Raw genomic sequence first — 26,894 nt, 5'->3', positions numbered from 1 at the left:
CCGTACATCATAATATTGTATCTTAACATCACAGGGGAGAAATATCCTAGGGGTTACCAAACACTATATACAAATTAGTGAAGTAGGATTAATTATTATTAAAACGCTTATGATTAATTGCTCTAAAGTTTATTTTGTATTTGATTTTCAAACTATCCCATTCCATTTACCTTGGCTTTACTTTCTGCTTCTTTAAACTGCTTTATTTCCTTAATTTCATATTATAGTTTCATTTTATTTCATAGTTTCATTTCATTTAATAGTTTCATTTCCTAGTTTTTGCGAGGCAAAACGATTTTTTTGTTAGTATTTGATATTTTTAACTTCTTGAAGAACTTGGTTTCTGCTGCAATTGACCATAGTCATGTTCAATTTTAATGCTTCATTTAGTAGCAATTCCATTCCGAATTATCCAATCGATCTGAATCACTTGCTTTCAGTGTTGTGGCACAAACAACTAAATTTGGAAATGGGCAAACAATCTGTGAAACGCGTAACGTGCACTGTGATCCATCACTTCTTGTAATACATGTCCATGTGGGGCTGGTCAAACATATTGATGGCATAGTCCAGCTCGTCCAGCTGCCGTTCGATGGCGATCTTCCGATTGCGCACGCGCAGAGTTGGCTCCGAAACGGGCATGTGATTGTACTCCTCCACCAGCTTGCTGTACTTGATGTGCGCATCCTGCAGAGCCGCCTGTCGCTCGCTGGCGGTCAACGGGGTGTAGCCTTCGATGGCGGTGGGCACCTTCTCCCTCTCCCTCTGCTTCTCCCTCTCCTTCTCCTTGGGCCTCTGATCCTCCAAATGGGTTGGTGGCGGCATCACCTCCATTAGCTGCGACTTGCGACTGACGTGAGATCGCTTCGAGGCCGTGGTGCTCCTGGAGGCCACCGTGATGTTCGACTTGATGGTGGCACTCGAGCGTACGCTCTCCTGGGAAACGGAGCGCTTGGACTTGAGCGTCTTGGCGGAGGCACCGCTGCGCGCACTCAATGGTGCCTCGGCATCGTTGGTTCCCTCGCCCTGGGTGGACTTTGCCTGGGAGCGACGAGACGCCCGGGATACTCGGGACATGCGAGAGCATATCGAAACGCGATCGGCCTGATCACCTTCGCCCTGTTTGGCTGGCATTGGGCCATCCATTTCCGACTGGTGACCCAGATGCTGTGACACCGCCTCCGCCTGGTGACCCTGATCAGTTGGATTGGTATTTGGGTAGCCGTGAAGGCAGTTGCAACCGGTGCAGCATTTCCTTGGCGGCTTCACCTGCTGATCCTCCCAGCCGCCCTGCAGGCGCTCCTGCTCCTTACGCTCCGCCGTCTTACGTGTGGACACATCGCAACCACAGGGATTCGGTGGCAGCCGGCGGCGCACCTCGTTGTGGAATCCATATGGCTGGGCAAGACCGCTTCGCAGACGTGGAGACTCGTGGGCACCGTGCAACGGACGTGAACGACGCGGGTGGCTGCTATGGACATGGGGACGCACCTTCTCCGAGTAGTGGAGGACCACTGGACGCCACAGGGGCACACGACGGGCATTGGCCGCAGCCAGGCACCGGCCATTGGTCTCCATCCTGGTCACATTCAGCTTGTTCTCTTGCAGAAAATCACGACCACCGCCATGTGATCGTCGCAGTGTGGACATCGTATCCCTATTTTTGTATATACTCGTATATCGTTAAGTGAACTTGCAAACTGCGGCAGAAACTGAATTGAAAATATTTGTGTATTGATGATCACATAAAGAAAGCAAAAGAATAGTGAAAATCCGGAAGCTAGAGTAGTGAGGCGATTTTATTTTTGGTGTACGTTCTGATCGAAGTGGAAAATGAGACTGAAGCATTCCACACAAGGACATTGACATGTGTAGCGAATTGAGGGAACAGGCCTACTTGGCACACAATTTTGGCTCTTACTTTCATTACCTCCTTGATAGTTTCCTCCAAGAGTTTCCAGTAATATCTTGAATTTTAAATACGAAATTATTCACATTTTATAGTCTCCTTACATTTATAGTCTGTTAATGTCTTAAAGTACGAGTAGTATTGAATAATAGGTGCAAAATATGATACGTGTTATGAATATAGTATTATCTACAATTACGAGAGGTTTCTGTGCAATCGAGAAACTGTGTTCTTAATTATATTATTATATTTGCCACCAATCGTTCATGTTATTGGTTAATAACATATTGAATATACTTTTCTTGAATCTAGTTAACGATATAAGGGCAAGTCTTTGACTTTACCTTCTAATAGAATAGCTCGCATTGCCAGCTAAGCACAGTTCTACAGTGTTTGCCTAGACTTTGTCCACGACCTTGATGGCCAATCTACAGCTTTTAATTAAACATAACTCGCGTCGAGGGTTTATGGGCCCATCGAACCCGAGTCGTTATACATGGCTCACTATAGTTTAGTCTATACGAGTAGTACATATATGTACATACATGTGTTCACGAGACGCTCGAGACCTCAAGGCGGTTTCCATTTGGCGGCGCGATTACAATTTCATTTTGCGAGCCGATGCCAGTACCGATTCCCATGCCCCTGCCTTTATACCCATACCTATAACCATTCCGAATCCAAGTCCGAGTCTCCGGGCGATTTGAGCTGCCTGTCAGTTGTTAGTTGTAAGCGCATCGCGAAGCGCTTTGGTTGTCGGTTTGTTTTATTCAATCGCGTGTGAATCGTCTCAGTCGGAGGCCAAAAGTCGTACAAATAATATCAATAATTGTGGGTGCTAGTATTGGGACCACCCATCTTGAAGGAAAACGGCTGCGATCCGATTAATTCCCGCTCGTACCCCTTTCTGGTTATGAAGTGACGTCATATACATAGCTCTTATCAAACGCCAGCGATAAGAATGCGACAAATGACGTCAAATACGGCAGAGAGCACGGAATGATTTAATTAAAAGCCAGCAAGATAGATGGTTAGATAGTAGATTGCGCGAACAGAGATACCAATCCAATAAGTAGACCCCGGTTTGTTGGCCATTGGAACAGTTGTTCGACGACATGTCCGCCGTTTGGATGGGCGTCTTTAAGGTGGCCCTGATAGTGGGCGTTACCTCGCTGGTGGTCAGGCGGTAAGGTCATCGATTAAAGGTGGAAAGAGCCACCCACAAAACAAACTAAAAATCCATTTCCCTTTGCCTTTCCACAAAAGTATGAGAACCCATTTAGTCGGCTCATTATCATTATCAAAATAGTTGCTATCTGTGGCATGCCAACACCGCATTTGCCAGTGTTTAAATCATGTTTATTTGTTTATCAACAAAATAGAAGCACTGTGCACTGTGTGTTCCTAAAATATAATTCGCGAAATGTAGCAATGCGTCCTTACACAAAAGTACGTGACCTGAAATTCGCCATTCCAAGGCGGCTGCATTTCAATTCCGTTATGAGAACGTGAGGTGTTTTTTGTTGCATATCAAGTCGCAGGTCTGATTAAAGAATTGAGGTTTTGTTATATTTATAAGACTATCAAATTGTTGACTACCTACTTGGAAGATTTCAAAGTTCAATCGAAAATGGAATCGAAATGAAATTTCTCTAATTCAAACCTATTTTCTGTGCAATGACAACACCCACTTAATGTTCGATTACTTTGCTTGCGACCTTGCAGGAACGCTTACAGTAGAAGAGGTATACAAGGACCGCGACCAGTTCGCTGCCTTGGTGCGCGAGGTGGCCGCACCGGACGTGGGTCGCATGGGCATCGAGATCCTGTCGTTCACCATCAAGGACGTCTACGATGATGTGCAGTACCTGGCGTCGTTGGGCAAGGCCCAGACCGCTGTCGTCAAGCGGGATGCCGATGCCGGCGTGGCGGAGGCCAATCGAGATGCTGGTATCCGTGAAGCGGAGTGCGAAAAGAGCGCCATGGATGTGAAGTACTCGACGGACACGAAGATCGAGGACAACACCAGGATGTACAAGCTGCAGAAGGCCAATTTCGATCAGGAGATCAACACGGCCAAGGCCGAATCGCAGCTGGCCTACGAGCTGCAGGCGGCCAAGATCCGCCAGCGCATCCGCAACGAGGAGATCCAGATCGAGGTGGTGGAGCGACGCAAGCAGATCGAGATCGAGTCGCAGGAAGTGCAGCGCAAGGATCGCGAGCTCACGGGCACGGTCAAGCTGCCCGCCGAGGCCGAGGCCTTCCGCCTCCAGACCCTGGCCCAGGCCAAGCAGTAAGTACCTAATCCTTAGTACCAAAAACGCGAATTCTTTAGCTCTTAATGCAGAGGTTGCACAGCAAATTGATTCCACCGATAATTAGTTACCACTTGATACGCGAGCTCTGCAGCTTTAGATATTTCAATCAAAATAGTTTATTATAGTTCTGCTCTAGCATGGTTCATATTATATATTATATTAATCCATATATGGCCGCCTTATCTAGGGAACACAAATATAATTGTTATGGGAGCAGTGCAGCTTTGTCGTATTATAGTGCCGTGTATGAAAGTTGTATCTATCTGTAGATAAACGCAATGATTCCACTCAACATGTAATAAATAATAATATATCAATTGCGCTGGGAAAGTTTTACTATAGAGCGGCTCTGTGGCTTTGTGTAATATGTGGATATCAGTTCTTGTGTGATTCTTATAACCAAACCCATACTAAAATCCACGCCTTTCACCTCCACAGATGCCAGACCATCGAGGGCGCCCGTGCCGAGGCGGAGCGCATCCGTAAGATCGGATCGGCGGAGGCCCATGCCATCGAGTTGGTGGGCAGGGCGGAGGCGGAACGCATGCGGCTGAAGGCCCATGTGTACAAGCAGTACGGCGATGCTGCCATCATGAACATTGTGCTCGAGTCGCTGCCCAAGGTTAGTGCTCCACATGCATTTAGTTTCGAATTGCTTAAGTACAATCCGCTGAAATCCATTACAGATTGCCGCTGAAGTGGCTGCACCACTGGCCAAGACCGATGAGATTGTCCTGATTGGCGGCAACGATAATATCACCAATGACGTGACCCGCTTGGTGGCCCAGCTACCGCCATCGATCAACGCCCTGACCGGCGTGGATCTGTCCAAGGTTTTGTCCAAGATTCCGGGGGCCAAGGCGTGAAACCTAATGGAATGGGATATCCAGGAAATGGCAATGACAACGTAACGCAGCGCAAAGGAATTGTAACCGATACAAAAACAAACAAAAAAAACTGAAAACCGAAAACAGAAAAGGATAGACAACCAAATTGAGAAAGAGACGGCAGAAAGCGACAAAAAGAGGTGGCGATAGTTTGCTAGAGAGGGGGCGTGCATTTGTTAGAGAGAGAGAGAGAGAGGGGAAACAGCGAAACGAACTTGAAAGAAACTCAAGTTTCGAAATGAAATCGAACGTAGCTAAATGTACTCCGATATTATATTTATATATATACATATACTATATATATATATTTGTATATGTACATGCACACATGCAATACACACATACACTTGTCTCGTCTGTGTGGTGTGCCAGTGTGTGTGTGTGATGTTTGGCGGCGTAACAATCAAAAATAGAACACAACACAGAAAAAAAACCAACGTTAATCTCAGCTAAAGTTATGCATTTCGTACGCAACATTTTGTGGCCTTTCCTCTCGAAAACGAAAACCGATTACGATAACGATAACGATAACAAGAAATCAACGTGAAATTTGTATAACTTTAAATCGAAAACCATTTAAGCAGAGTGTTAGCTATTTATTTACTATGCTATATATATACTATATACATGCAGACTTGCTATACACAAAGAGTTCTTTGAATAAACACATACCAGACAGTGTTGTACAGGCATATATTCATCATTTTACAGTGTTGTAGAGATCTGTATAAGTAGTCTCTCTCCATCTCTTTCTTATACATTTCTATCTGCTAATGGATTCTTCATCTGTCCGAACTACAACTACTGCCTATCGACTAAAGCCAAAACTTTAAGCTAGTAAGCCAAATGGAAAGAGAGGGAGAGTGCTCTTTGAGGCCACAGATCGAGTTACTAAACACAAAAAGCTTACATACTTCCAGGCACATTATTTATAATTAACATTAATTTTTTTTTGTTTTTTTATTAACTGTTTATTTTCTTGTGTGTTTTCTATAGAATTTTGTTAAACGATTAGTTTTTACCGAAACGTGCCATAAAGGGTACAATTTTTAATATGTTTGCCAATTCTTCCTGTTTTATATTTATTTATATTCGATTATTATACCAAATCAAGCTTTGCTCGATCAATTGATATGTCATATTGCGAAATAGTCGTATATTACTTTACAACACTGTTTTTCGGCAATTTGCGCTCTTCCAAACCCCACACACACACACACACACTAGCACACTAACCAACACACTTGCGTTTGAACTTTTATATTAATTTCAGTGCACAAAAAGAAATCAAGCCTAATTTCTTGTTATACAGCGTTTATGTAATTACGTTTGTCTCGTTTAATCATTTTTCAATGTTTATTATTTATGTAACAAAACATATTGAACTACGAATATGCATTTACGATTTTGTACTTTATTCTTACACATTTTTTTAGTTTATAGCAAAAGAAGAGAACAAAAATAAAGAAAAACTTAAAAAAAAGCCACTAATTTTGTTATTTACTAAAGTCTAACTGGAATTAAATAGTTAAGCAATTAATTCTAACCGTTTATTTTAATAGAGTAATTAACCTTAATTTTTGTAAGCACTTCTGCGAATCACATACACATACACACCCATTAGACACAGAACACTCACATATATATTTTTGTTCTATTGTATATTAAGTCCAAGTAATTTTAATTGTAATGCAGTCTGATGAAGCAAGAGAACAAGAACAACAACCAACCGAAGAACTAAAAGCTAAACCTAAATCAAATGTAAAATTTTGTGTATTTTGTCGTAAATAAATAAATAAAAAAATACTTGATTTGATTTTTATATTGCAATGAATAACAGCTCATCCACCATAAAAATACGTTATTTCATCTAGTTCATTTCGTCTTTATTTTTAAACATCGTGGCATACATGGCATTTATAGTATTGGATTTGGCATGCCGCCGTCTTTTAATACGATCAACAAACAATATTCTTATGGTACAGGGCAAAAAAAAAATGTATATATGCAGGTAGGGGAATATCATAGCAAAATATCGGATGCGTCATTAAGTATAATCAAAGGTTAGAGTACAAGCATACAGATTACACTTTATCAATACGCATTTGTTTATGTATAGGGTCTTACGTATGCCTAATCTACACTTACTAACTATGGACCAATCGAGCGACTAATCGAGACCTATGCCTAAGCCTATAAACTAAGTATTTTCGAAGTTGTAAATGCAATGTCTAAACCAGTTCCCAGGGATCAGGGGATCCAAGGCCAGCATTGATGTTTCTCATATACATACATGTTCCGCGGAAATAAGTTCCACAAACAAAAAGAGATTTTAAATATTAGCAATAGGTTGAAGAACGGATCGCTTTAAGACCTCCATTCGTCCGTGTACCATTCCTGATTGAGACGAACAAAAAAAAAATCACAAAAATATTTCTTAGCCTACGAAGATCCATGCTCTGCGTACTTTAGTCGGAGAACTTCTCCTTGAGCTCGCGGCGCAGGATCTTGCCGGTGGGATTCTTGGGCACCTCGTCCACAAAGACCACTCCGCCCTCGAGCTTCTTGTAGTGGGCCACACGTTCGGCCACGTACGCGGAGATCTCCTCGGCGCTGGCCTTTTCTCCCTGACGCAGGACGACAATGGCACGCGGTGCCTCGCCGTTGAATTCGTGGGGAATACCGAAGACGGCCGCCTCCAGGATCTTGGGGTGATCGCGCAGCACTGCCTCCAATTCGGCGGGTGGCACTTGGAAGCCCTTCACCTTGATCAGCTCCTTCATGCGGTCCGTGATGTAGAAGAGACCGTCCTCATCGTAGAAGGCCACATCGCCACTGCGCAGCCAGTTGCCCGGATAGAAGGTGACCTGATTGGCCTCATCGTTGTTCAGATAACCAGACATCACCTGGGGACCACGGACGCACAGTTCGCCGGTGGTGCGCGGACCCACACCCTTGAAATCGTCGCCATCCAGCGGAACGAGCTTTGCCTCCGTGCTGGCCGGCAGCACGCCGGTCGAGGCGTACACCTTATTGCCCTCCGGAGTCAGCAAAACCACGGGCGAAGCCTCCGTCATGCCGTAGCCCTGCTTGAAGACCGTCTTCGGGAATCTGTAAGAGGACATGCCATAAGTTCGGGTCATCCGCACATCACGCGTTGCCAACTACTCACTTGTTCAGGAAGCGCTCTACATCGTGCTGACCAATGGGGGCCGCTCCACTCATCACCACCTCCAAGTGGGGCGCCGTTTCCTGCGTCAGCTTGGGATGGTTAATCATGAAGAGGGCTGCAAACATAAAGTTAATAGATTAAATATTGTCTCGGTCTTGATATACTTTCCACTTACCAATTGGGGGCACCAGGTTGAGGATGCTGCCCTGGTACTTGTCCAGCGACCGCATGAAGTCGTCCGGCTTGAAGCAGGGCATGGTGGCCAGTCGGCAGCCCTGTCCCAGCTTGGAGAGCATCACCACGGTGAGGCCGTAGATGTGGAAGAAGGGCAGCACGCCCGGCAACGTGTGCTGGGGACCCATGAGGTCCATGGGCAGGGAGGCCTGCACCTGCTCGCAATTGCTGCTGATGTTGTTGTGTGAGAGCATCACACCCTTGGGCAGACCGGTGGTGCCGGAGGAGAAGGGCAGGAAGACCATGTCGTCGGCGTTGGTGTCTTTGGGCGCTTTCAGATCCTCGTAACGCACATTCTGGGTGCTCATCAGCTCGCTGAAATCGATGGCACCCTCGGGCAGCACCTCCTCGGTACTGGTCCGCACCACGGCAATGGGTATCTGTCTGCCCACCAGCTTGCTGGCCTGGCTGAGTGTGGCGAATCCGGATACCGTGCCCACCAGGAATTTGGCTCCGCTAAAGGTCAGCTGCCGGGCGATCTCGTCTGCAATCGAAATGTGACGATCAGTGTGATGATCTTTCGACTTTGGAACCACGAAATACAGATGTCGCCACAAAAAGACCCTCAGATAAGGAGCCTTTGACGCACTCAAGAGTCACCCATAAACAATGTACAGCGGTGGTCACGCAAATAGCTAATTGTTCGCTTAATTGACTGCATCGCACTTACACTTTAATATGCCCTCAACTTTTATGAAGGATTTACGGTGGGCAATCATGATAACTACGCGCGAATTTGCTCTCACAAAAATTTCGAATGGGTTGAGTTATAAAAATGAAATTGTCGTTTCAGTGCATTTGAAGCGGTCATTTGAATAAGTTACCTTGAACGCTTTCAGCAGGTTAAAAAATACTCAGTTTATTTACAAAACTCGTAATCTGAAACTTGGATGGTAATGCTATCTGTGATATATGTATCTAACAACGTTTGTAATTGTTTCTTGGTTACTATTGCTGCGAACATCGCTGTACAGCCGGCATTTGGAGAAGCAAACAAGCAGATCTTAACTTACCCGGCGTGTAAATGGGATTCACTGTGGTCACCGTCAGACCCGCCTCAATGGCGCCCAGTGTGGCGATGGGATACTCGGGGAGATTCGGCAGACAGATGGCCAAAACGTCGGGCTTGTGGAGCTTGAACTTGGTCTGCAGACGGACGGCAAAAGCGGCGCTGGCATCTCGCATCTGCGCAAAGGTATACTGCCGATCGGTGATCACACAAACCTATAAAAAAAGGGTATTAAGTATTAGTTGTATTAATAATGAAATAAGTTCAATTGATTTACACATACAATGCACAGATTAAAAATCATAACAGCCACCTATCTCGTATAAAAATATATGTTAATCGGGCAAATATGCAGATAACGATAAATCAAAATCAAAATCAAGCAAAGTCTGGAAAAACCCAATGGGTGGCACTCGAATCTTATCTGAAGAATGCTTCAAGTGGTCTCATATGTTAGCATTGTATGTTTATCGGAAATCTAGTGTATAGTATAGAACAGGTGTCATAATCACTATGGTGAAATTAGGCGCGACAATTAGGCCGCAATAATGACCCCCCATACACTCTTGCCACTGATATGGGTTAAATCGTTTACCACCTAATTAGCAACGGAATAATAAAACCCTTTAATGCCATTTTATCAGCACAAGTTTAGCTGTTGAACAGATTAAACGCAGTGTCTTTCAGATTTGGCCAAGGTCAGTACGTGGTGATGATCTGGATTATTTGCGGCGTATTGGAAACTGCTAACAAATATTTGAACTTCATCCCTTGATATCAGTTCTAAAAAGATCTTAACTGGCCTTGACTTCTCGGTGGAGCTGACTGACCTCAAAACCGGTTTTGCAGGGCTAAGGTGAAGGTTGTTGAATGCAAATTTGCTAGTAGCAGCTAAACGAAAGGGGGTGGTGGTGGTGGTGTTGGTGACTCGCTGATTGGGGGATTGTCCGCCTAAAATTTGCGCAGTCGGAAATCGCATTCGGTTAAAAATAAGCATTATAAATAGCCGCGCCGCCAACAAGTTGCTCAAATTGAAGAAAACAACCCGCAAACGAGGCAAACACACAACACGACAACATCATAATGAATAAATAAGCGAGTAAAAAATAAGAGAATCATTTCGTGCATTTGCCATGTACATATATATATGTACATATATATACATATATATATGTAGATTTGCACCACCCCCCGCAACCCACCTCAAAACCGGCGAGCCCCCCTGTGGGTCCATCGAAAACCGCTTCGCTTGGCTTCAGTCGGTTGGACGGTCCAAAGTTCAGTGGGGCAAAGTACAAAGTCTGCAAAGTCTAAACAAGTCAGCTCCTCTCATTCTATCTGTCTCGCTCGGCGCACTCCCTCTCTCCCTCTCTCTCCCTCGCTCGCTCTTGTCACCTACACCTACTCTGCGCCGCGACGTTTGTTGACTTTTGAGCGGCGAAGAAGTGCCCCAAAAGTAGCTAGGAAATAGCTGAAAGTATCTCAGATTGTGGCCGCTCATCTGAGAGATACTTTTTCATATTTCAAAAATTAAATAATGATACAAAAAATACAAAAATCTTCTAAATGATCTAATGAAAAATAACCATTTGAAAATTAATACACAAAAAATCATCTAAATTATCTAATGAAATATAACCATATCCTACTGCATACACTTAAAATGACGCGTACATTGACAACTATAAAACTAATTTTAAAATATTTTAATTTATGTTTCATAGAGAATATGCCAGTTGTCGTCACATATACATAGATTTATTACTATAAAATAGCCAAATTACCAACATAGGATGGCAAATTAAAACGCCGAGGGACTGGCTCGCAAAAAACAAAAACAGAGGAGGCTGGACTGCTGACGTCGACCAGCGGAAAAAGCAACAAAAATGAAAACAAAACCATCAAAATTATCAAGCAACAAAATAATAACCCCAGGCGTAAATAAGTCGGAGGCAATTAAAAGCGCATTATATGGACATATCAGGAATTTTCGGGGCTCGATTCAGGTCGATAGACTTGAACACTTGAATGCGAATGGAAATTTATTAAAACTGAGTGATTGCACCAATGAATCATCTTGATTGCAAACGCAATCAAACGCACAAACAGTCCAATTAAAATCCATGGAATTTAAGGTGACAAGCAAAGCTCTTTGTACGTTACATAGTCCAAAAAGTATTTCTAAGGAATATTGTTGATTTAAGGAAAGAAAACGATAACTAATAAAAGGAGCACGTAAACAATTCTCATATGAAATGAGTTCTACTCGTATTTCCATTGCTAAATGCATATAGATAGCACTTGAAATTCGAGTAATAAATGCACGTTGTTATTTGCCACACAGAAATAATAACATAAATATTTGCACAAAACCCAAGTGCCTGTAATAACTGATCCGTCTTACGAAAAATGTGAAATATAATGATGACACGACTAAATAGTACTTATCTTATCTAGTAGAAGAAAGAAACCCTTGGGAAAAGCGACCTATTTCTTCTCCCATCGCTGAGTAAACACTGAGGGGGCGCAGTAGGGCAGATAGTGGGCGTGGCAGCGAGTGGAAACAATAGGCGAACTTTGTACTTTTAATTGCATTTAATTCAACAATTGTCTCGGGGCTCTGGGCTCTGGTTACGCCTCAAATAAAAAATAAAACCGGCCATGTGGGCGATTACTACTCGGTTATATCAGACCTCAACCTCTCCTATATTGCACAAATGATGGCAATAAATTTCAATGAAAACTGTTTGCACTTTGATTTGCACAGGCACTATACATACATATATACATTGTATATATACTCGTAGCGCTTCTAGTTACATGGCGAAAAGTGAAATGTGTAAACAATTGGCGAAGGTCGCCTGGGAATGATATATTGTATGTACATATGTGTGTATAAATCGCAATATATGTATGTAGTTATGCAAGTGGGTCTAAATATACGCCGGCTGCTCTTTTATCGCGTTGACAAAAGCTGGACGCGATTCATTTAATCGCGAGATTCCCTTATCTGCAATCCCGGGCAATTTGCCTCATCCACTTGACTTGCGCCCACTGAGCCATGGATGCGAAATCCGGAACGGGAATCAAAATACCACGGTATTCCGGAAGAGGGGCCGGCCTTTTAACCCCCCCTCACTAATAGTAATAGTAATAGTAAGAGCGAGGCCTGTGTTTACTACATTTCACTTTCGCTCTTATCGACGACCCTTATCAGCACAACCCGTCATTAGCGATGTCCGATAAGCGAACTGATGGCGAACCGGGGGCCTTAATGACCCAAATAGACTCCACCTAGACCCTCCCTCTATCTCCCTCACTGATAAGCAGTGATAAGTCATGGTAGTCATGGCAGTACATACATATGTATGTGTATCTGCGACCACGGGGGGGATTGCGATGGAGGATACAAAGATACGAAGTGCAAAATGTTGCGGCAATCGCAAATCAGACTGACGAATGCCAGCGCCCGTATAAATATCACTTTATATATAGACGTAGGTTCAGGTTCAATAAACCGTCATAAACAAACAAAGAATTTCTGAGCGGCGCCTACGACAACGAATGCAACGACTTCGATTGCGTGAATTTATGATGCGATTGGGTTTAATTGGGCTTGGGGTTAAGTTTATGTTTACGTTTATGTTGGGCCCCATATTCAAGTGGTAAATTCGATTTTAATTGTCTATGGGAGATTTCATACTCGAAGTGAGTTTCAATGGGCTGTAGTGATAATAGGTATTTTCATAGGGTTTTAGGTGTCTGGTTCTTATAAGAGATACTTTTGAATGCACTAAACATCTAAACATCTTTGACTATGGAGATGATAATACAGTATCATCAATCATTATCATTATACATAGGCACTTGTTTATAACTGGTATTCTGTTCACTAAGTTGTACTAAGCTCAAGATCCTTGCTAACTGCAGATCCTTGGTATCCATTTTCGAATGGTACTCAAGAAGTAAGCTTCCTTTGAAGGAGTTAAATCCCTTTAATGATAACGACTGTTTTGCCAATAGGAATTTCTGCCTGTTTGCGGAAAGTATTGAAAACTACTTAAACACTAGGCTTTCAATCACTTTCAATTACATTCAATCTTTTTCAATCACTTTCAATCTTTTTCAATCACTTTCAATCCTTGATCACTGATCTCTGATCACTTACCGCTGCGGTGCGTCGCTCCCACTTCTTGAAGTCGCGCCACACGTACTCGTGCAGCGGCACGTTGGGCACGGTGACGGGGTCAAAGGGCGAGGTCTTGTAGTAGCCGTCCTCGGGACTGTAGTGCAGGAACTTGTCCGTCTCGCTGACGCTCTGCGTCCGCTCCCGCTGGGCGCTGGCGGTACTGGTGGTCCGCTGGCGCCGGTTCGTCGTGATGGAGCGCGTTGCGGCGCCTCCGAAGGCGCTGCGCATGCGCAGCAGTTGGGCGGCTGGATTCATGGCTGCTTTTGTGTTAGTCACGCGGCTTTTCGCTCAGTGGAGGACAGAGTGTGGGTTTAATTTCTATGCAGTTGGCTCTTCGAGGTGCGGAACTAGTGTTTGTGCTGCTGCTGTTGCTGCTGCTGATGCCACACGTCTGCTGCTGTCGAGTGTTGAGACACGACTGGCGACGCCGTGCGGCGCTGAGAGAAGTAATACCGCTGCCGCTGCTGCTGCTGCTGCTCACCAACCAACCGACCAACACCAACACCAACAAAAACACGTATACGGACGCACGATCGCGTTGGCGGTGCGCGCTATTGCTGTCTCTTTCGCTCAAACACTGCAAATAAAAGTTAATCGGCGTTCATTTCGATCTGTGATAACTAATGCGGACTTTAATGTATTATATATGTGACTTAAATGAGATGTACGAAATTCTAAATTTAAATTTGAGTAAGAGTGGACTTCATATGATTAGTCATAAGTTTCCTAATAAAACTCTTATCAGTTACAAAATCAAAAACTTAAAAGATAAACATTATTGTTAAACTGTTAGCCAATCATAATAAATATTTTCTGCAATTGACATATGTTAGCGTACCTGGGTTGATATAATTTTCCCAGTGTATTTGCTGCCTTCATTTGCTGTTTTTGCTTTTTTGGCCTTCTTCGGAATGCACTCTCTCACTTATCCGCTCTCCCTATCCGCAGACTGCAACTGTAAATTGAAAAGGGAAACGATCTGTCAATAATAAAATGCTACTTAAAATGATCTTAGACTGATAAGGAAGCCGAAACAGAAACCGAAAAACAAATGCATATCAATAATATTTATACTTGTACTATCTTGAAATATTTTTATAACCGCTTTATTAGCCATTTGGTGTACACACTCGAAAAGAAGCCCCTTAAGTTGTCACGTTGTTTCCTTCGCGAAGTGGTAGCTGTTGTTATTGACACTTGAAGCATTTCCAGTTGAAGAGGCGTTTTTCGCATTTCTTCCAGTGCATCACTTGAGGCAACTCCCGTACACAGTGGCTCTGCAGTACTAGACTTGCCCGCCCACGCACCTCCACCCCCCCTCTCTCTGTCTTATCGTTATCGCGATGCAGTCAGTGGCTTCTTGATGTCTGCGCATGACTTGCAGGCCTTTCCCGCGCTTATCACCACCATTTTTCGGTATGCCGAACCATCGTTGCAATGGTATGAGTATGGTGAACCTTGATCACTGACTCAAGAACCGCTAATCCCGCTGGAACACCTGGACTGCCATGAATCGGGTGCGATTTACTCATTGAAGGGGGTTTTTGTTCTTCGTTGACAGAACTGACCATATGGAAAATGGTATTTTGTTTTTAGGTAATAATGTGTAACGAATGCATGAATTGGTACACTTTAAGCTTTTTTAAAGATAATAATTTGCATAATAATAATAATAAAGAGTTTCTTGGAGGTGTAATACCTGGTGCTGAAAAAGATCACCTTAGAAGGTTGTTCAACCTGAGGATTCCGAAAACATTGGACTTCCTTTCTGGAACTAAAAACTGGCAATAACCAGTGCATTCACCCTTTTGCAAGTGTTTGAATGGGAAACTCAACACTCTTTTGCCACAAGTTTCACCAGCTGGGGGAAATTCTGCGTTTGAAATGGACACTTGTAAGAAAGCAATGCAATTCTTGCACTATATACACATACATACATACATATATGTATGTGCATGTGTCAGTATGTAATATGAGAAGTAAAAACAAATCCCCGCAAAGCAAAACGAACAGCAACAAAAACTAGAGAGCAACGTAAGCGGAGCTCAAGGCCAAAAAAGAGGCCCTCTACCTTTCCCCTCCCCCGTCCACTCAAACAATCCGAGCTCTATGTAAATGAGTGCTCTCTTCGCCTCACTCTCTCTCTCTCTCCTTCTCTTACATCGATCGCGTTACAGTTGCATTTGCATTTGCATTTGCATTGAGAGAGAAGAAATTCAAAGGAGAGAGTTACAGTGGGCCTGATATCCAGTTTTTGATAGTATAGCATATAGTTGGATGTCGGATAGTTGTTATTCAACAGTTGATTGCATTTCGAACTTATCTTATGTACATGCACTCGCATGCAATGTGCTTATTTTATTCGCATAACAAATCAAACACCATTTATAATGCATCACACACATTATATCTCTCTCTCGCTCTGCCCCCCGCCCACAACTACAGTTAAGCGCACAGTTCTAGCACCACAGTCTAATTAATTTTAGTATTGAGAGTATAATGGCTAATTAAATTAGTATATGGGTAGAATGGATCAACAAGACATTGGCTGTTAAGTTTGCACTTAATTTGTAAACATATTTTGTCACCCAACCAACTTTCTCCTAAAACTTTTTGTTAGAAACGCATCTAATCTTATTTATACCAAGGGCAGATTTAATCATATTCTGCATACAAACGGTGCTATGCTAGAATTGCGAACTCGTCTGTGCGGAGCATGCAAAATTTGTGCGTTTCGCGAAAACGAGTCGTCGCACTTTCTTGGCGCTGTTTTGTGTTGAACTTTGGACCCTGGCTGAGTACCACCCCCCCTCCCCTTCTGACCGCTGGAAACGGGACCAAAACAAACTCAAAAATGTTTATCCAAGCAAACCAGTTTTTCTCGACTTCATTAAGGCTGTTGCATGTGAGTTTTTGGGCTCCGATTGCCGTTGTCGTCGTGTTTTTGTTTTGTATTATATGGCTGTTTTTCTTTACATTTGATGCAGCTCCAACTTGTTTATCTTGGTTAGTTTCGAGCTGGGTTATGGGTGGGCTTTGGGGATTTCTGGGGTGTAAGGTTCAGCTTTTCGGTTGCTTTATCATTTTTTAGTGAGGGGATTTGCCACAGGTTTCAGTTTTTCGACTATCACTCACGCAAACACCTGCGCACTAATTTGGTAATCTGCTGTGCTCAGCGTTTGTTGGGGAACTGCCACCAACTGAATGCTCTCCCCATAGAATGGGGTTGCAGGGGGGGTTGGGGAGGTGGTGCCCTTGCAATGCGCTCTCTTCAAAAGAGAGGTAAAGGGAGAGCGAGCGCAGCATGCGGGGGTGGTTCTAGGCATCAGTAATGGGATTTAAGCCTTTTTCTTTTTACAAATTTCATATTTATTTGATTTTAGCTTGTAAAATGTGAGAACCTGCAGAGCATATTATTCTATTACTCAATTGTCGTAGCCTTTAATTACAAAACAAGCTTATAACATATTTTATGATTCTCAAATTAACTTAATACAATCAATTTTAAAAATTAAATCTTTAAATGTTATGATATTAGAACTAAAAAAAAGGCAGTCTAGTCCCTTATCCAAACAGATTAAGTTATTAAAAGTCTCGCTAAGCCTAAGTAGGTTGTTTTTTAAGATAAAGTCTGATCCAGAAAGCTCAAAAACGAAAAGCTATATAACAAGTAATTGAAGCGTTAAGAACGTTGTATGTAGATTATACTTTTATTGCACATATGCGCCAGCTGTTGGTCAATTGCCAGTACTTGACACGACATCTAGATGTCGCTGGAAAGAAATGGAAATCTGTAATTTGTTGCAGACAATACTGAATACTATCGATAGTAGGCGGCTGTTTTCAAATGGTTAATTTCTGTTAATGCGACTTTTGGATTCTGCCTAGAATAAAGTGTGATATGGCGTAAAATTTAGTAAAATAGTACATTTCATTCACTACTTTTGACAATTATATAATATTTAGATATTTTAAGTACTCACGGTTACCTTGCTTGTCCCTGAAATGCGTGATAGTCCGTGGGCGCCACATCCTCACCAGATGTGTGCCGAGCCTGGCGAAGAAAAGGTTGATGAACTTTAGGAAATTGAGAAGTAGGTGTAATAAATCCCTCACTATTTCCATTTACTCACCACTCCAAGGACGCTGATGCCGAGGGCATAGTAGAAGATGAAGGGGAACATCGTCTCGGAGCTGCAAACAAAGGGTTCTGCAATGGCCAATAGCCATTTAATCCTTGCCGCCTTAAGTACCTCATATATCGATACCGTCGTGAGTAGCGCCACCTAGCGGGTGGGTAGCATTCTACGAGCAATCGATAAAAATCCAAGTGAAAATAACGGTACAATCGGCAGTGGCCATCGAAGTTTTCCCAGCTCTGGCAGCGCGCAACTCACTCGTAGTCGACTTTTAGGTGCGTAGTCGCGAAAAACTATGAAGACGCAACTCTCGCGTCGAGCGGTCCTCAGAATCCGGGATTCGTCCTCCAGTTCGAAAATCCAGCAAATAAATCCAACATTTTGTGTGCGCCAATCGAATACGATACGTTTTTTTTTTTCATTTTTTTTTTTTGTTTTGTCGCCTGGCATATTTCGTAATTCGTAAATTACAACAGTGCGATCGGTGGGCGGGGGGTGGTGGTGTCGCGAGAGGGGGGGAATTATGGGAGAAGGAAGGGGGCGCCGCGCACGTGTCGACGTCGCAGTCGGCAATTGTTGCACGCTGCTGCTCCTCCGCGTTTCTTGTTTAATGTTCTTTCTTGTTTGTTGTGTGCCTCTTCGTGTCCCGTTAATGGTTGTTTCTTCTTCTCCTCCATCTCTTCCACTGCCACCTCCACCACCACCTTCACCTTCGCCGCTCAACTGCAGTGCAAAGTGAAATGCGAAGAACGCGTTGCAGAATAATCACATCGCAAATACGGCGAAGGCAGATAAATTGAAAAGAATTGAAGAATCAAGCGAAAACCAGTGAAGAATCGGAATCAAAGAACGTATCGAAATCAGCGGAATAACACTAAAAATATACATAATTATATATATATACCTATATATATTTAACCATCATTTAAAAGCAATCAAAAAGCAACCAAACAAACAACAAAAAGCAACAAAAGGTAATCACAAAAAGGCAGGACGAAATATTGTGTAATAAAGTTGAATTTCTTTCACTTTGCCGCAAAAAAAAAACCTAGGGAGAAAGAGTAAAAAAATTATATATGGAAAGAGGGCTAGCCGAAAGGGAAAGAAAGAGGGAGAGAGAAAGAGAGAGAGGGAGAGAGCGAGAAGGCGGCATAAACACACTTCTAATTGTAATTGTTGTCTACTTTCGTTCTGCCGGCGTCGCTGTCGCCACTAAAACTTTTTCCTGGCGGAGTGAAAGAGACAGGGCGAACGGCGAAGTTTTGCCCGAAAGAAAATGTAAGGAAAAGCAAAGAAAATTGAAATGAACAGGGAGCGAGGGAGCCAGGGAGTAGGAGTAGTGGAAATGGAAAAATGGAACATAATAAGTTAAATTTGCGTGCTCTTGGTTTTTCGTTGATTCATGCCTCGCTTTTCCTTTATTTATTTATTCAGTTTTGCGCTGCTTCCTTATTGGTTTCTTAATTTCTTGATTTTTTCCTGCTATATATTTTCCCCCTCGCTTTGAATGTGTGTCAGCCCAGAAAAAAAACGAAATGCGCAATTATGTCAGCAACTGAATAAGGCGAAAAAAAAGTCTTAGCAACTACAACAACATTGCTTATTTTTCAAGTGCAACCAACACACACGCACACACTCACACAACGCACTATGCGGTTGCATAAGTGTCAACCGCAACAACGCTTACAGTTTGACAGCCATTGCGCTAGGAATGTTCAAAATACAACAAAATAAGTTTATTCTGGTAGGAAAATGAAGTTTATATTATTTAAACAGCGCATTGTTGTCCATGTGGCGACTTCATCAAATCTGCAGTAAAATATTGCAGCACCTAAGACTAATAAAATATTGTTTTAAATATTAAAAACATTTTGTTGTTAAAAAAATAATACTTCATTTGTTTACCCTTTGGGTGTATTACATTCGAATTGGTTCTGCTGACCAAAGTTCCACTGTACAGGTGAAAATGGGTGCAAGTGTGGGTGGCCAGCGTTATTTAACATCCGCACAAGATTGATATTGATGCCCTTTACACCCACACAGGCGCACCATTACAAACACTCCCAGGCGCACACGCATACATGCACACGCTCACACACACGCATGCAAACACACGTACAGTGAGTCACAGCAACAGGAAACGGGTAAAACTACTTAAATATTTAAAGCATTTGATGCCGAAGGAGCGGGGGCGATAAACAGAGCGAGACGCTCGAGGAGGAGGGGGTGAAATTGAATGGGTCCGCCCACTTTTTGCGCCTGGAAGTATGCAAACAATGCCAAATGGCACCAGCACAGAAATGCCGAGTAAATCTTGAGAGCAAGTTTTCCGCCCGCCCAAGAAAACGCGAAAAGCCCGCAACCAGGAGAAAATAAAATAAGGAAACCGAAAAGAACAACCAAATTCACCAGAAGAGCCCAACAATTTTGTCACGCATGTGTGGCTTCAAGTGTGTGTGTGCCTTAGTGTGTGTGTGTGTGCCTGAGTGTGTGTGTGCCTTAGTGTGTGTGTGTGTGGGCCAAATGAAAAGAGCCAAAACATTAAAAATGTACCAGCAACCACAACAACACAAATGACAAAAATAACAAGAATAACGGGAATAGCACAGGAAAAGTCCAAGCTGACGGGCGCCGCAATTTGCTGTCAACATAAAATAAATAAAATAAAATGAAAAGAGCAAGAAGCAATACCCACACATACATATTCACATACATACATGGCCAGTGTATACATATGTGTATAAATCTTGTAGATATATCTTTCGTACACTTTTGGCAGTTGACTTTTAGCGCCGACTGTTCCCATTCGCATTTTCACGTTCCCACTTTGCAATTTTCAATTTTACTTTGCGCATATTTAATAGCACAAATCGTAAATTAGATTCGCCACACATATAGCCCTATTCGTGCACTGAACCAAAAATATGCAGCACTCAACAGCGTACCAAATATTGATTAAATCTAAGCGCCTTTTTTTCATACTTATTATGTTCAATATTTAATTAAGGTAAATGTGCATACGATTTGCATACAAACCAAGTTAGCCATCAAAATTGCCCAGCATCTACAATTTGTATCAGTGCCTTTAGTGAAGCTCCTTTTTTATGACCCAAAGTTAATGAAGTGTAAGTGTTGGGAAAGGGAAAGAGGATGTTGCTTGGAATATCCTGTCTAATCAATCAATAAGCCTTTAATCAGATTTGCAAATTTCTAACTTTACGCTACGGTGAGAACATTTGAAATGTTTGCTATCGGATTATGTTAAAAAAAGAAAGGGTGGCAAAAACACTTATTTATGTTTCGTAAACACCCGGGTGTCTAATAGAAAGTTAAGCGTCCCTTTCCATTTCGCCCTAGGCACTCACCCCTTTCCTCAGGCTTTCCTTTCCTTTCCAAGTCAGAGCTGACAGCTGGTTGTAGCTCCTGGAAAATAGCTATCTCAGGAATTTCATCCAGTAGGTCGAAATAACATTATCGGTATCCTCTGCTGCCATATATCACATATCACTGCACCACTCACTCACAATTAGTATTTAAAAAAATTTCATCGAAAAAGTGGTTTGCTTATGTAGGACTTTTGAGAATCGCAGAGGAGGGCACCTATATTTTGGTACTATTTAGTATTACGTATTTAGTATTTTTTTAGTATTTAGTATTATTTAGTATTTAATAATATTTAAATTTTAGTATTTTTTAGTATTTAGTTCTTAGTATTATTTAGTATTTAGTATTAGTCGTTATTTCCATTATTTTGTATTATTATTATTTCATTATTTCCATTATTTTGTATTATTATTATTTCATTATTTCCATTATTTTGTATTATTATTAATTCATAATTTCCATTATTTTGTATTATTATTATTTCATTATTTCCATTATTTTGTATTATTATTATTTCATTATTTCCATTATTTTGTATTATTATTATTTCATTATTTCCATTATTTTGTATTATTATTATTTCATTATTTCCATTATTTTGTATTATTATTATTTCATAATTTCCATTATTTTGTGTTATTATTATTTCATTATTTCCATTATTTTGTATTATTATTATTTCATAATTTCCATTATTTTGTGTTATTATTATTTCATTATTTCCATTATTTTGTATTATTATTATTTCATTATTTCCATTATTTTGCATTATTATTACGGGTGGCACAACACCCGGGTGTTTGTTATTGCCGCAAATAGAGTGTCAAGACACCCGGTGTTCAGCGGTTGCACTTAGAGTGCCGCTGGCTGGCTGCAGTTCTCTGATTTCTACCCCTGACCCTCCGCAAGTGTTTTATGTTTGACATCCGCTGGCATCCGTGCAGCCTTGCCGTGGCTTCCGTTTCCGGATGACGCTGCATTTCCCCTGCTCTTTTACTAACTGCATTATCGCTTATCTACACTGAGCGGAAAGGCGCCTATTCATCATGCAGATTTACTAATTTTTCAGCCCGTTTTATGAATAATTATTTATTTTTCAAAGTTAACAAGGTTTTACCAAATTACATAAATTTTTTCCAATTGCTTGTATATAGTATATTTTATGTACATTATTTGTGTTTCATTGCACAGTGTAATAGAAGGTGATTTAAATAGAAATGACATAGAGTTTCGATTCGTTTGAGGCACATGGCCATATATTTCTGCAGGACCTTCGTGGGCAGGTCCCTCCATAATGCTAACTGAGGTTTCTTTGTGCAGGCAGTGCGGCACTTATCGCTTGTACAGTGAAACCAGACCAGTTGGACCACCTGCTGACTTCCTGTCAGATTGTCAGACTGTTTGGCTTGGCTTTTGGCTGCGGCTTCTTGGCTGGCAGCTGCGCGCAGGATTACTCGGAAAAGTCGGAAAAGTCGGAAAACTCGGTAAACTCGCTCCCCTCGTCCTTGTCCTCGTTGACCTTGTGCCCGAGATCTGGCTGTCGTATCAAAACAAGTTTATTAACATTCCGCTGGCTATCAAAGCGTTGCTCTGCCACGCCCCCACCGCCCCTCCGCCAAGGCGGCTGGCAGGTGCCCAGGGGCAGGAGGCATGGGGGGGGGGGATAGACAATTACATATGTAAAATGTGGGCAAAGTTTGGCAGTCATTGGGACAAATGGGCACGCCGTCCTGTCGCCATAAAATTGGGCTAAAAATCCTTAGCCAGCTTTCAAGTGAAAACACAGCCCAAGGGGGAAATAGTTTTCCTAGTTCCTTAAAAGTATGTTATTATAATAATATTTTAGTATTGTTAAAATATATGCCAAGTATTTAATAACAGGTCATTGGCTTTGCAAATTTTTCTATTCTGATAATTGGCAGTGGGAGTTCAGAAGTAAATGCAATAGTAAGGTTACCCACTTGAAGTAAGTACACCTGCTCTGAGTGCATTTTGCGACCTTTTAGGGAGTACATTTGGACTATTTGATATATTTTTTTTTTTTGAGGTGGCACTAGAGCCCGAACTGAAGTCTAAGGAGGCTGGAACTGGCCAAAGCACGTGCGCAATATGTAAATTTATTTATTTCTCTGTTGTAGCTGCTCTTTTATTTTTGCCATTTCTGCTGTATTTCTTCCAGCTTTTGGCTTTTTGGTTTCTGCTCTTCTTGGCCCTCGGCTTGATGTTGTTTTTATGTTAATGTGCCCGGCCGCATGTGAGTGAGTGTGTGTGTGTGGGTGTGTGGGTGTGTGTGTGTGGGTTAGTCCCTAAGCTGTTGGTTTTTCTTTATGTGTGTATGTCTCGTCCCGCTGCTTCAACATCGTCCCTCTCATGTGCTTGCTCATTGCTTTTAATAGCCAACAACACGCCATGCATTAATTTATGAATTTCGTGTTGTTCTGGGCGGCCGAACTGGCTGTGGTGGGCGTGGCCTTTCCGCCCACCCGGAAAGCTTTTATCCAGAGAGCCAACAAGCCGCAGAAATAATTAAAAAGAAAATAAAGGCGGCTTGCAAAAAAATAAAAGACAAAGACGCATGCCGATTCTTTGCATCAGAAGATTAAATAAATTATTGCCTGCAGTTGTCACAAATTTACCGATTTTTCCAGTTTTAATATAACGAGGCTTATTTCATTTGAATTTCAATAGATTCTTCTACAATAGAAGCTCAAGCCAAACTCATCAAAGGGACTTCCCTTTTGAACACCGAAGCAATCGATTAAAATCGCCTTGCAGTCAAGACTTTAAAATATATACATAAAAGTTCAGTTCAGTTTATATCAGTTATGAGCATATTTATTTGCCTTTAACGTTAATACTTTATGAAGAAATTCTTTAATTTGGTTGGCAAAAATGTCTGCATTAAAATAACAACTTTAATTACATCTCATTACGCCACAAAGGCATGCAGGGCATTTTTAAAAATTGAAATCACGTTGAAGGCATTATATCGTTTCCATAATTGCATTATTCAAGAAGGCGTTCTGAAATACATTTTTATGTAACTTTTAAAAATGCAATTCTTTAGCAACCTACTATAGTTGTAAAAATTACTTATTTACACTGAAGTGTTGTGTACCAGTTTATAGTAAATAGTTGTATAACCATCTATTTTAGTGGAAATTAAATTTTTCAGAATACGAAGTTTAGCAATTATTATTTTTGCGTCAGCCACAAGTTTTGTTACGCAGTTTTAAGTGAGTCTACTAGATGTTTTGATGGCGAAAACCGCATAACTTTGTTAATCTAATGAAAAGTACAGTATCTGTGCAATTTCACAAGCCGCAAATGTTTAAAACAAGTTGCTAATGATAGCCATTACGTATTTATATGAGAGTGCACATTATTTGTTTACAGGAGTCGCAAGTAACTGACCGGAAATTGAAAACTTTTGCAGGCCAATGGCTTCTAAAGTTATTTTCAGCCTTCCGCTTGATTCGCACTGTGCAGTGGCTGCCAAACTGTAGACGCCAGTTTGTCGACCGCCCAAATGTCGCAGCATACTTTTTGGCGTACGCTGTTAAACTATTACAGTTATTGTCGCTGTGCGTGTGCATGTGTGTGTGTGTGGGAATTCCTCGAAAAGTGTGAGAAAAGGATACCCACGTTTTTTTTTCTTGATTTTCTGCTCTTTTGCACACTGCTCTTGTTCTTTTCCCGTCTCTTTCTCTTTGTTTGCCCTGCTTTGGCCTATTGTTTGCTTATCATGTACATGGCCATGCATGTGTGTGAGTGTTTTGAGCTTGTGTGTGTTTGTGTGTGCGTGAGCGTTTTCTTACTGTGTCAATATTTTTTGGCGTAAGCTTTGCTTTTAGCCATGACAAGTAAATATGCCATCGCAGAAGCAAAAGAAGCAGCAGCAGCAGCAGCAGCACAAGAAGCTGAATAAATTGGCCAGTCTCGAGTTTTTCCCAGCCTCCCCCCCTTTCCCATTGCCCACTTTTCCAGGCGGACAACAGGCAACAAAAAAAAAAAGCAAAAAACAAGAAAAGCAGACAAAAGCCCCTGGCCTGAAGTTCTCAAGTTGTTGTTTTTGTTGTTGCTAGTATTAGTGTTAGTGTTGCTTTGGTTGCGCGTGGCGCAATCGAAAAAGTTTTTATGACACAATTTCCCTTTGTTGCCGTTTGCCTTTCGCCTCTCGTCTTGGCACACTTTCGATTTTCGATTTTGCCATCGCAAAAAAAAAGTGAAGCAGCGGGAAAGCGACAACTGAGTCATTTCTGGTACACCGGAAAATAAGAGGGGTTAATAATGGGAAATAATAATAATTTAGTAGAGAACCAAATGTAAATTATTCTTAAAACTAACCGAAACAACGATGAATTCAGTTAAAGATATGCCAAAATCTGTAAAAAAACTTCAAATCTCGCAACCAATTTAAGTTTCAGTGTAAGGTGGCAGCACGAAGCAGTTACTTCGGCAACTTCAAAGCCGCCAAATGGAGAAAAGACCCGGACTTCGAGGTCTGGGACTGCTGCAGCTATATTTAGAATTTGCAGTGGGCGTGCTAACTGGCTGATTTCAGTTGGGCGGCAGGGGGAGTGGTGCGCAAGGATCGAAGGATTGCTTACGGAGCAATTGGCACAAGGATACGCTGGTGCCACTCCCCCCCGCCCCATTGGGCAAAGCCAATGCGAAGCGAAGTTGCATGCAAGAAAAGCCATGCAAAGCGGGCCAAAAATTATGTGTTGCATACTTACGTGCGCCGCACTGACCTTGCGTGCGGTGGAAAACTGCGGGGGGTGGGCCGAAAAGTGCAAGAAAAACGGGTGGAAAAAGTAGGGATTCCAAGGAGGAGGCAACAACAGAACATAAAAAAAAAGGAGGCAACGACTTGGCCAGGTGCAACACTATCTTTAACTGTGTCTATCGCTGGCTTTTATTGCACTGCTCGTTTCAGGCACCAAAGTCTAATTGGATAGGGGGACAGAGACAGAGACAGAGATAGAGATAGAGATAGAGATAGAGACAAAGAGATGGCGCGGGGGAGCGAGATGGGGAGATGGCCGGAGAGCGAGACGGAGCAAGGAGACCCACAGCTTTAGCCTAGGCCAAATTAATCGATAAAAAGATCAAATTGAATTTGCCACTGAGAGAAGAAGAAAGAAAAAGCGCGGGGGGATAGAAAAAGAATGGCAAAGTGGGCGGGAGAAGGGAGAATGGAAAAAGGAAGAGGGAAGAGGGCCAAGAAGAGGGAAATGAGGCCCAAAGGCAGCCAAGTGAGCCGTGAGCTAAGGCCAAAAGCTGATAAGCCGCCGCAACAATAAAATCAAATCACATCTGGCCCGCGCCACGTTAACGGGCTCAAGCGGTCAGCAAACGGGTAACGGGTAAACGGGTAATGGGTAACGGGTAAACGGGTAACGGGTAAACGGGTAGATGGTAAACGGGTAGAGGGTAAACGGGTAGAGGGTATCGGTTTTTGGGCTGGCAACGTAATCTGCAAAAAGCTTAACAAAACTTAAGCGAAAATAATCGTTTAACTTAGGTATGCTCTCATAAACAATTTAAAGGAATTTCGAAGCAAAATGCTGAAAGCAAACTTCAGCAACAGAAGTAGATAACACAAATAATTATCTTTAAATATATTAAAAATTATTAAGACAGATCCCCT

The 26,894-nt window shown here is 42.2% G+C and overlaps 4 protein-coding genes across 9 annotated transcripts in view; 2 read left to right on the top strand and 2 right to left on the bottom strand.

The window, feature by feature from the left end:
- LOC122625132 (flotillin-2) overlaps window positions 1-5,810 on the top strand; it is a 90,721-nt gene extending 84,911 nt beyond the window's left edge. For 4 of the 6 annotated variants that reach the window (XM_043805047.1, XM_043805049.1, XM_043805046.1 and 1 more), the window contains 3 exons: window positions 3,635-4,202; window positions 4,666-4,849; window positions 4,914-5,810. In XM_043805047.1, coding sequence (XP_043660982.1) covers window positions 3,635-4,202; window positions 4,666-4,849; window positions 4,914-5,093 — 932 coding nt within the window. In that variant the 3' untranslated portion in view covers window positions 5,094-5,810. Of the gene's footprint in view, window positions 1-2,660; window positions 3,096-3,338; window positions 3,359-3,634; window positions 4,203-4,665; window positions 4,850-4,913 lie in introns of those variants that run through there. The other 2 variants (XM_043805051.1, XM_043805050.1) reach the window with 2 other exon arrangements.
- LOC122625133 lies at window positions 114-1,845 on the bottom strand. Its single transcript, XM_043805052.1, has one exon. It carries the CDS (start codon window positions 1,648-1,650, stop codon window positions 514-516), a length of 1,137 nt encoding a protein of 378 aa, XP_043660987.1. The 5' UTR covers window positions 1,651-1,845; the 3' UTR covers window positions 114-513.
- A 1,168-nt stretch (window positions 5,811-6,978) lies between the features above and the next one.
- Window positions 6,979-14,658, bottom strand: LOC122624094 (4-coumarate--CoA ligase 3). Its single transcript, XM_043803533.1, has 6 exons — window positions 14,557-14,658; window positions 13,698-14,295; window positions 9,534-9,744; window positions 8,462-9,004; window positions 8,287-8,401; window positions 6,979-8,225 (listed from the first exon to the last, which is right to left on the bottom strand). The coding sequence occupies exons 2-6, from the start codon at window positions 13,971-13,973 to the stop codon at window positions 7,583-7,585; spliced, it is 1,788 nt and encodes a 595-aa protein (XP_043659468.1). The 5' UTR covers window positions 13,974-14,295; window positions 14,557-14,658; the 3' UTR covers window positions 6,979-7,582.
- Window positions 14,659-18,153: 3,495 nt separating this feature from the next.
- LOC122623303 (potassium voltage-gated channel protein eag) overlaps window positions 18,154-26,894 on the top strand; it is a 50,749-nt gene continuing 42,008 nt past the window's right edge. Inside the window, exons 1-2 of the mRNA XM_043802377.1 lie at window positions 18,154-18,242; window positions 18,587-18,831. The gene's annotated coding sequence lies outside the window, so the exon portion shown is untranslated. The remainder of the gene's footprint in view (window positions 18,243-18,586; window positions 18,832-26,894) is intronic.

This window comes from Drosophila teissieri, chromosome X (genome assembly GCF_016746235.2).
Source record: "Drosophila teissieri strain GT53w chromosome X, Prin_Dtei_1.1, whole genome shotgun sequence".
Taxonomy (NCBI): domain Eukaryota; kingdom Metazoa; phylum Arthropoda; class Insecta; order Diptera; family Drosophilidae; genus Drosophila; species Drosophila teissieri.
This window is presented reverse-complemented; position numbering and strand designations above follow the sequence as displayed.

Coding starts and splice junctions, on each gene's coding strand:
- LOC122625133 (XM_043805052.1), bottom strand. CDS start 1,650: ATGTCCACACTGCGACGATCACATGGCGGTGGTCGTGATTTTCTGCAA.
- LOC122624094 (XM_043803533.1), bottom strand. CDS start 13,973: ATGAATCCAGCCGCCCAACTGCTGCGCATGCGCAGCGCCTTCGGAGGC. Junction 9,745..13,697: donor GGGAGCGACGCACCGCAGCG/GTAAGTGATCAG, acceptor CTTTTTTTATAG/GTTTGTGTGATCACCGATCG. Junction 8,226..8,286: donor GTAGAGCGCTTCCTGAACAA/GTGAGTAGTTGG, acceptor GTCCTCTTACAG/ATTCCCGAAGACGGTCTTCA.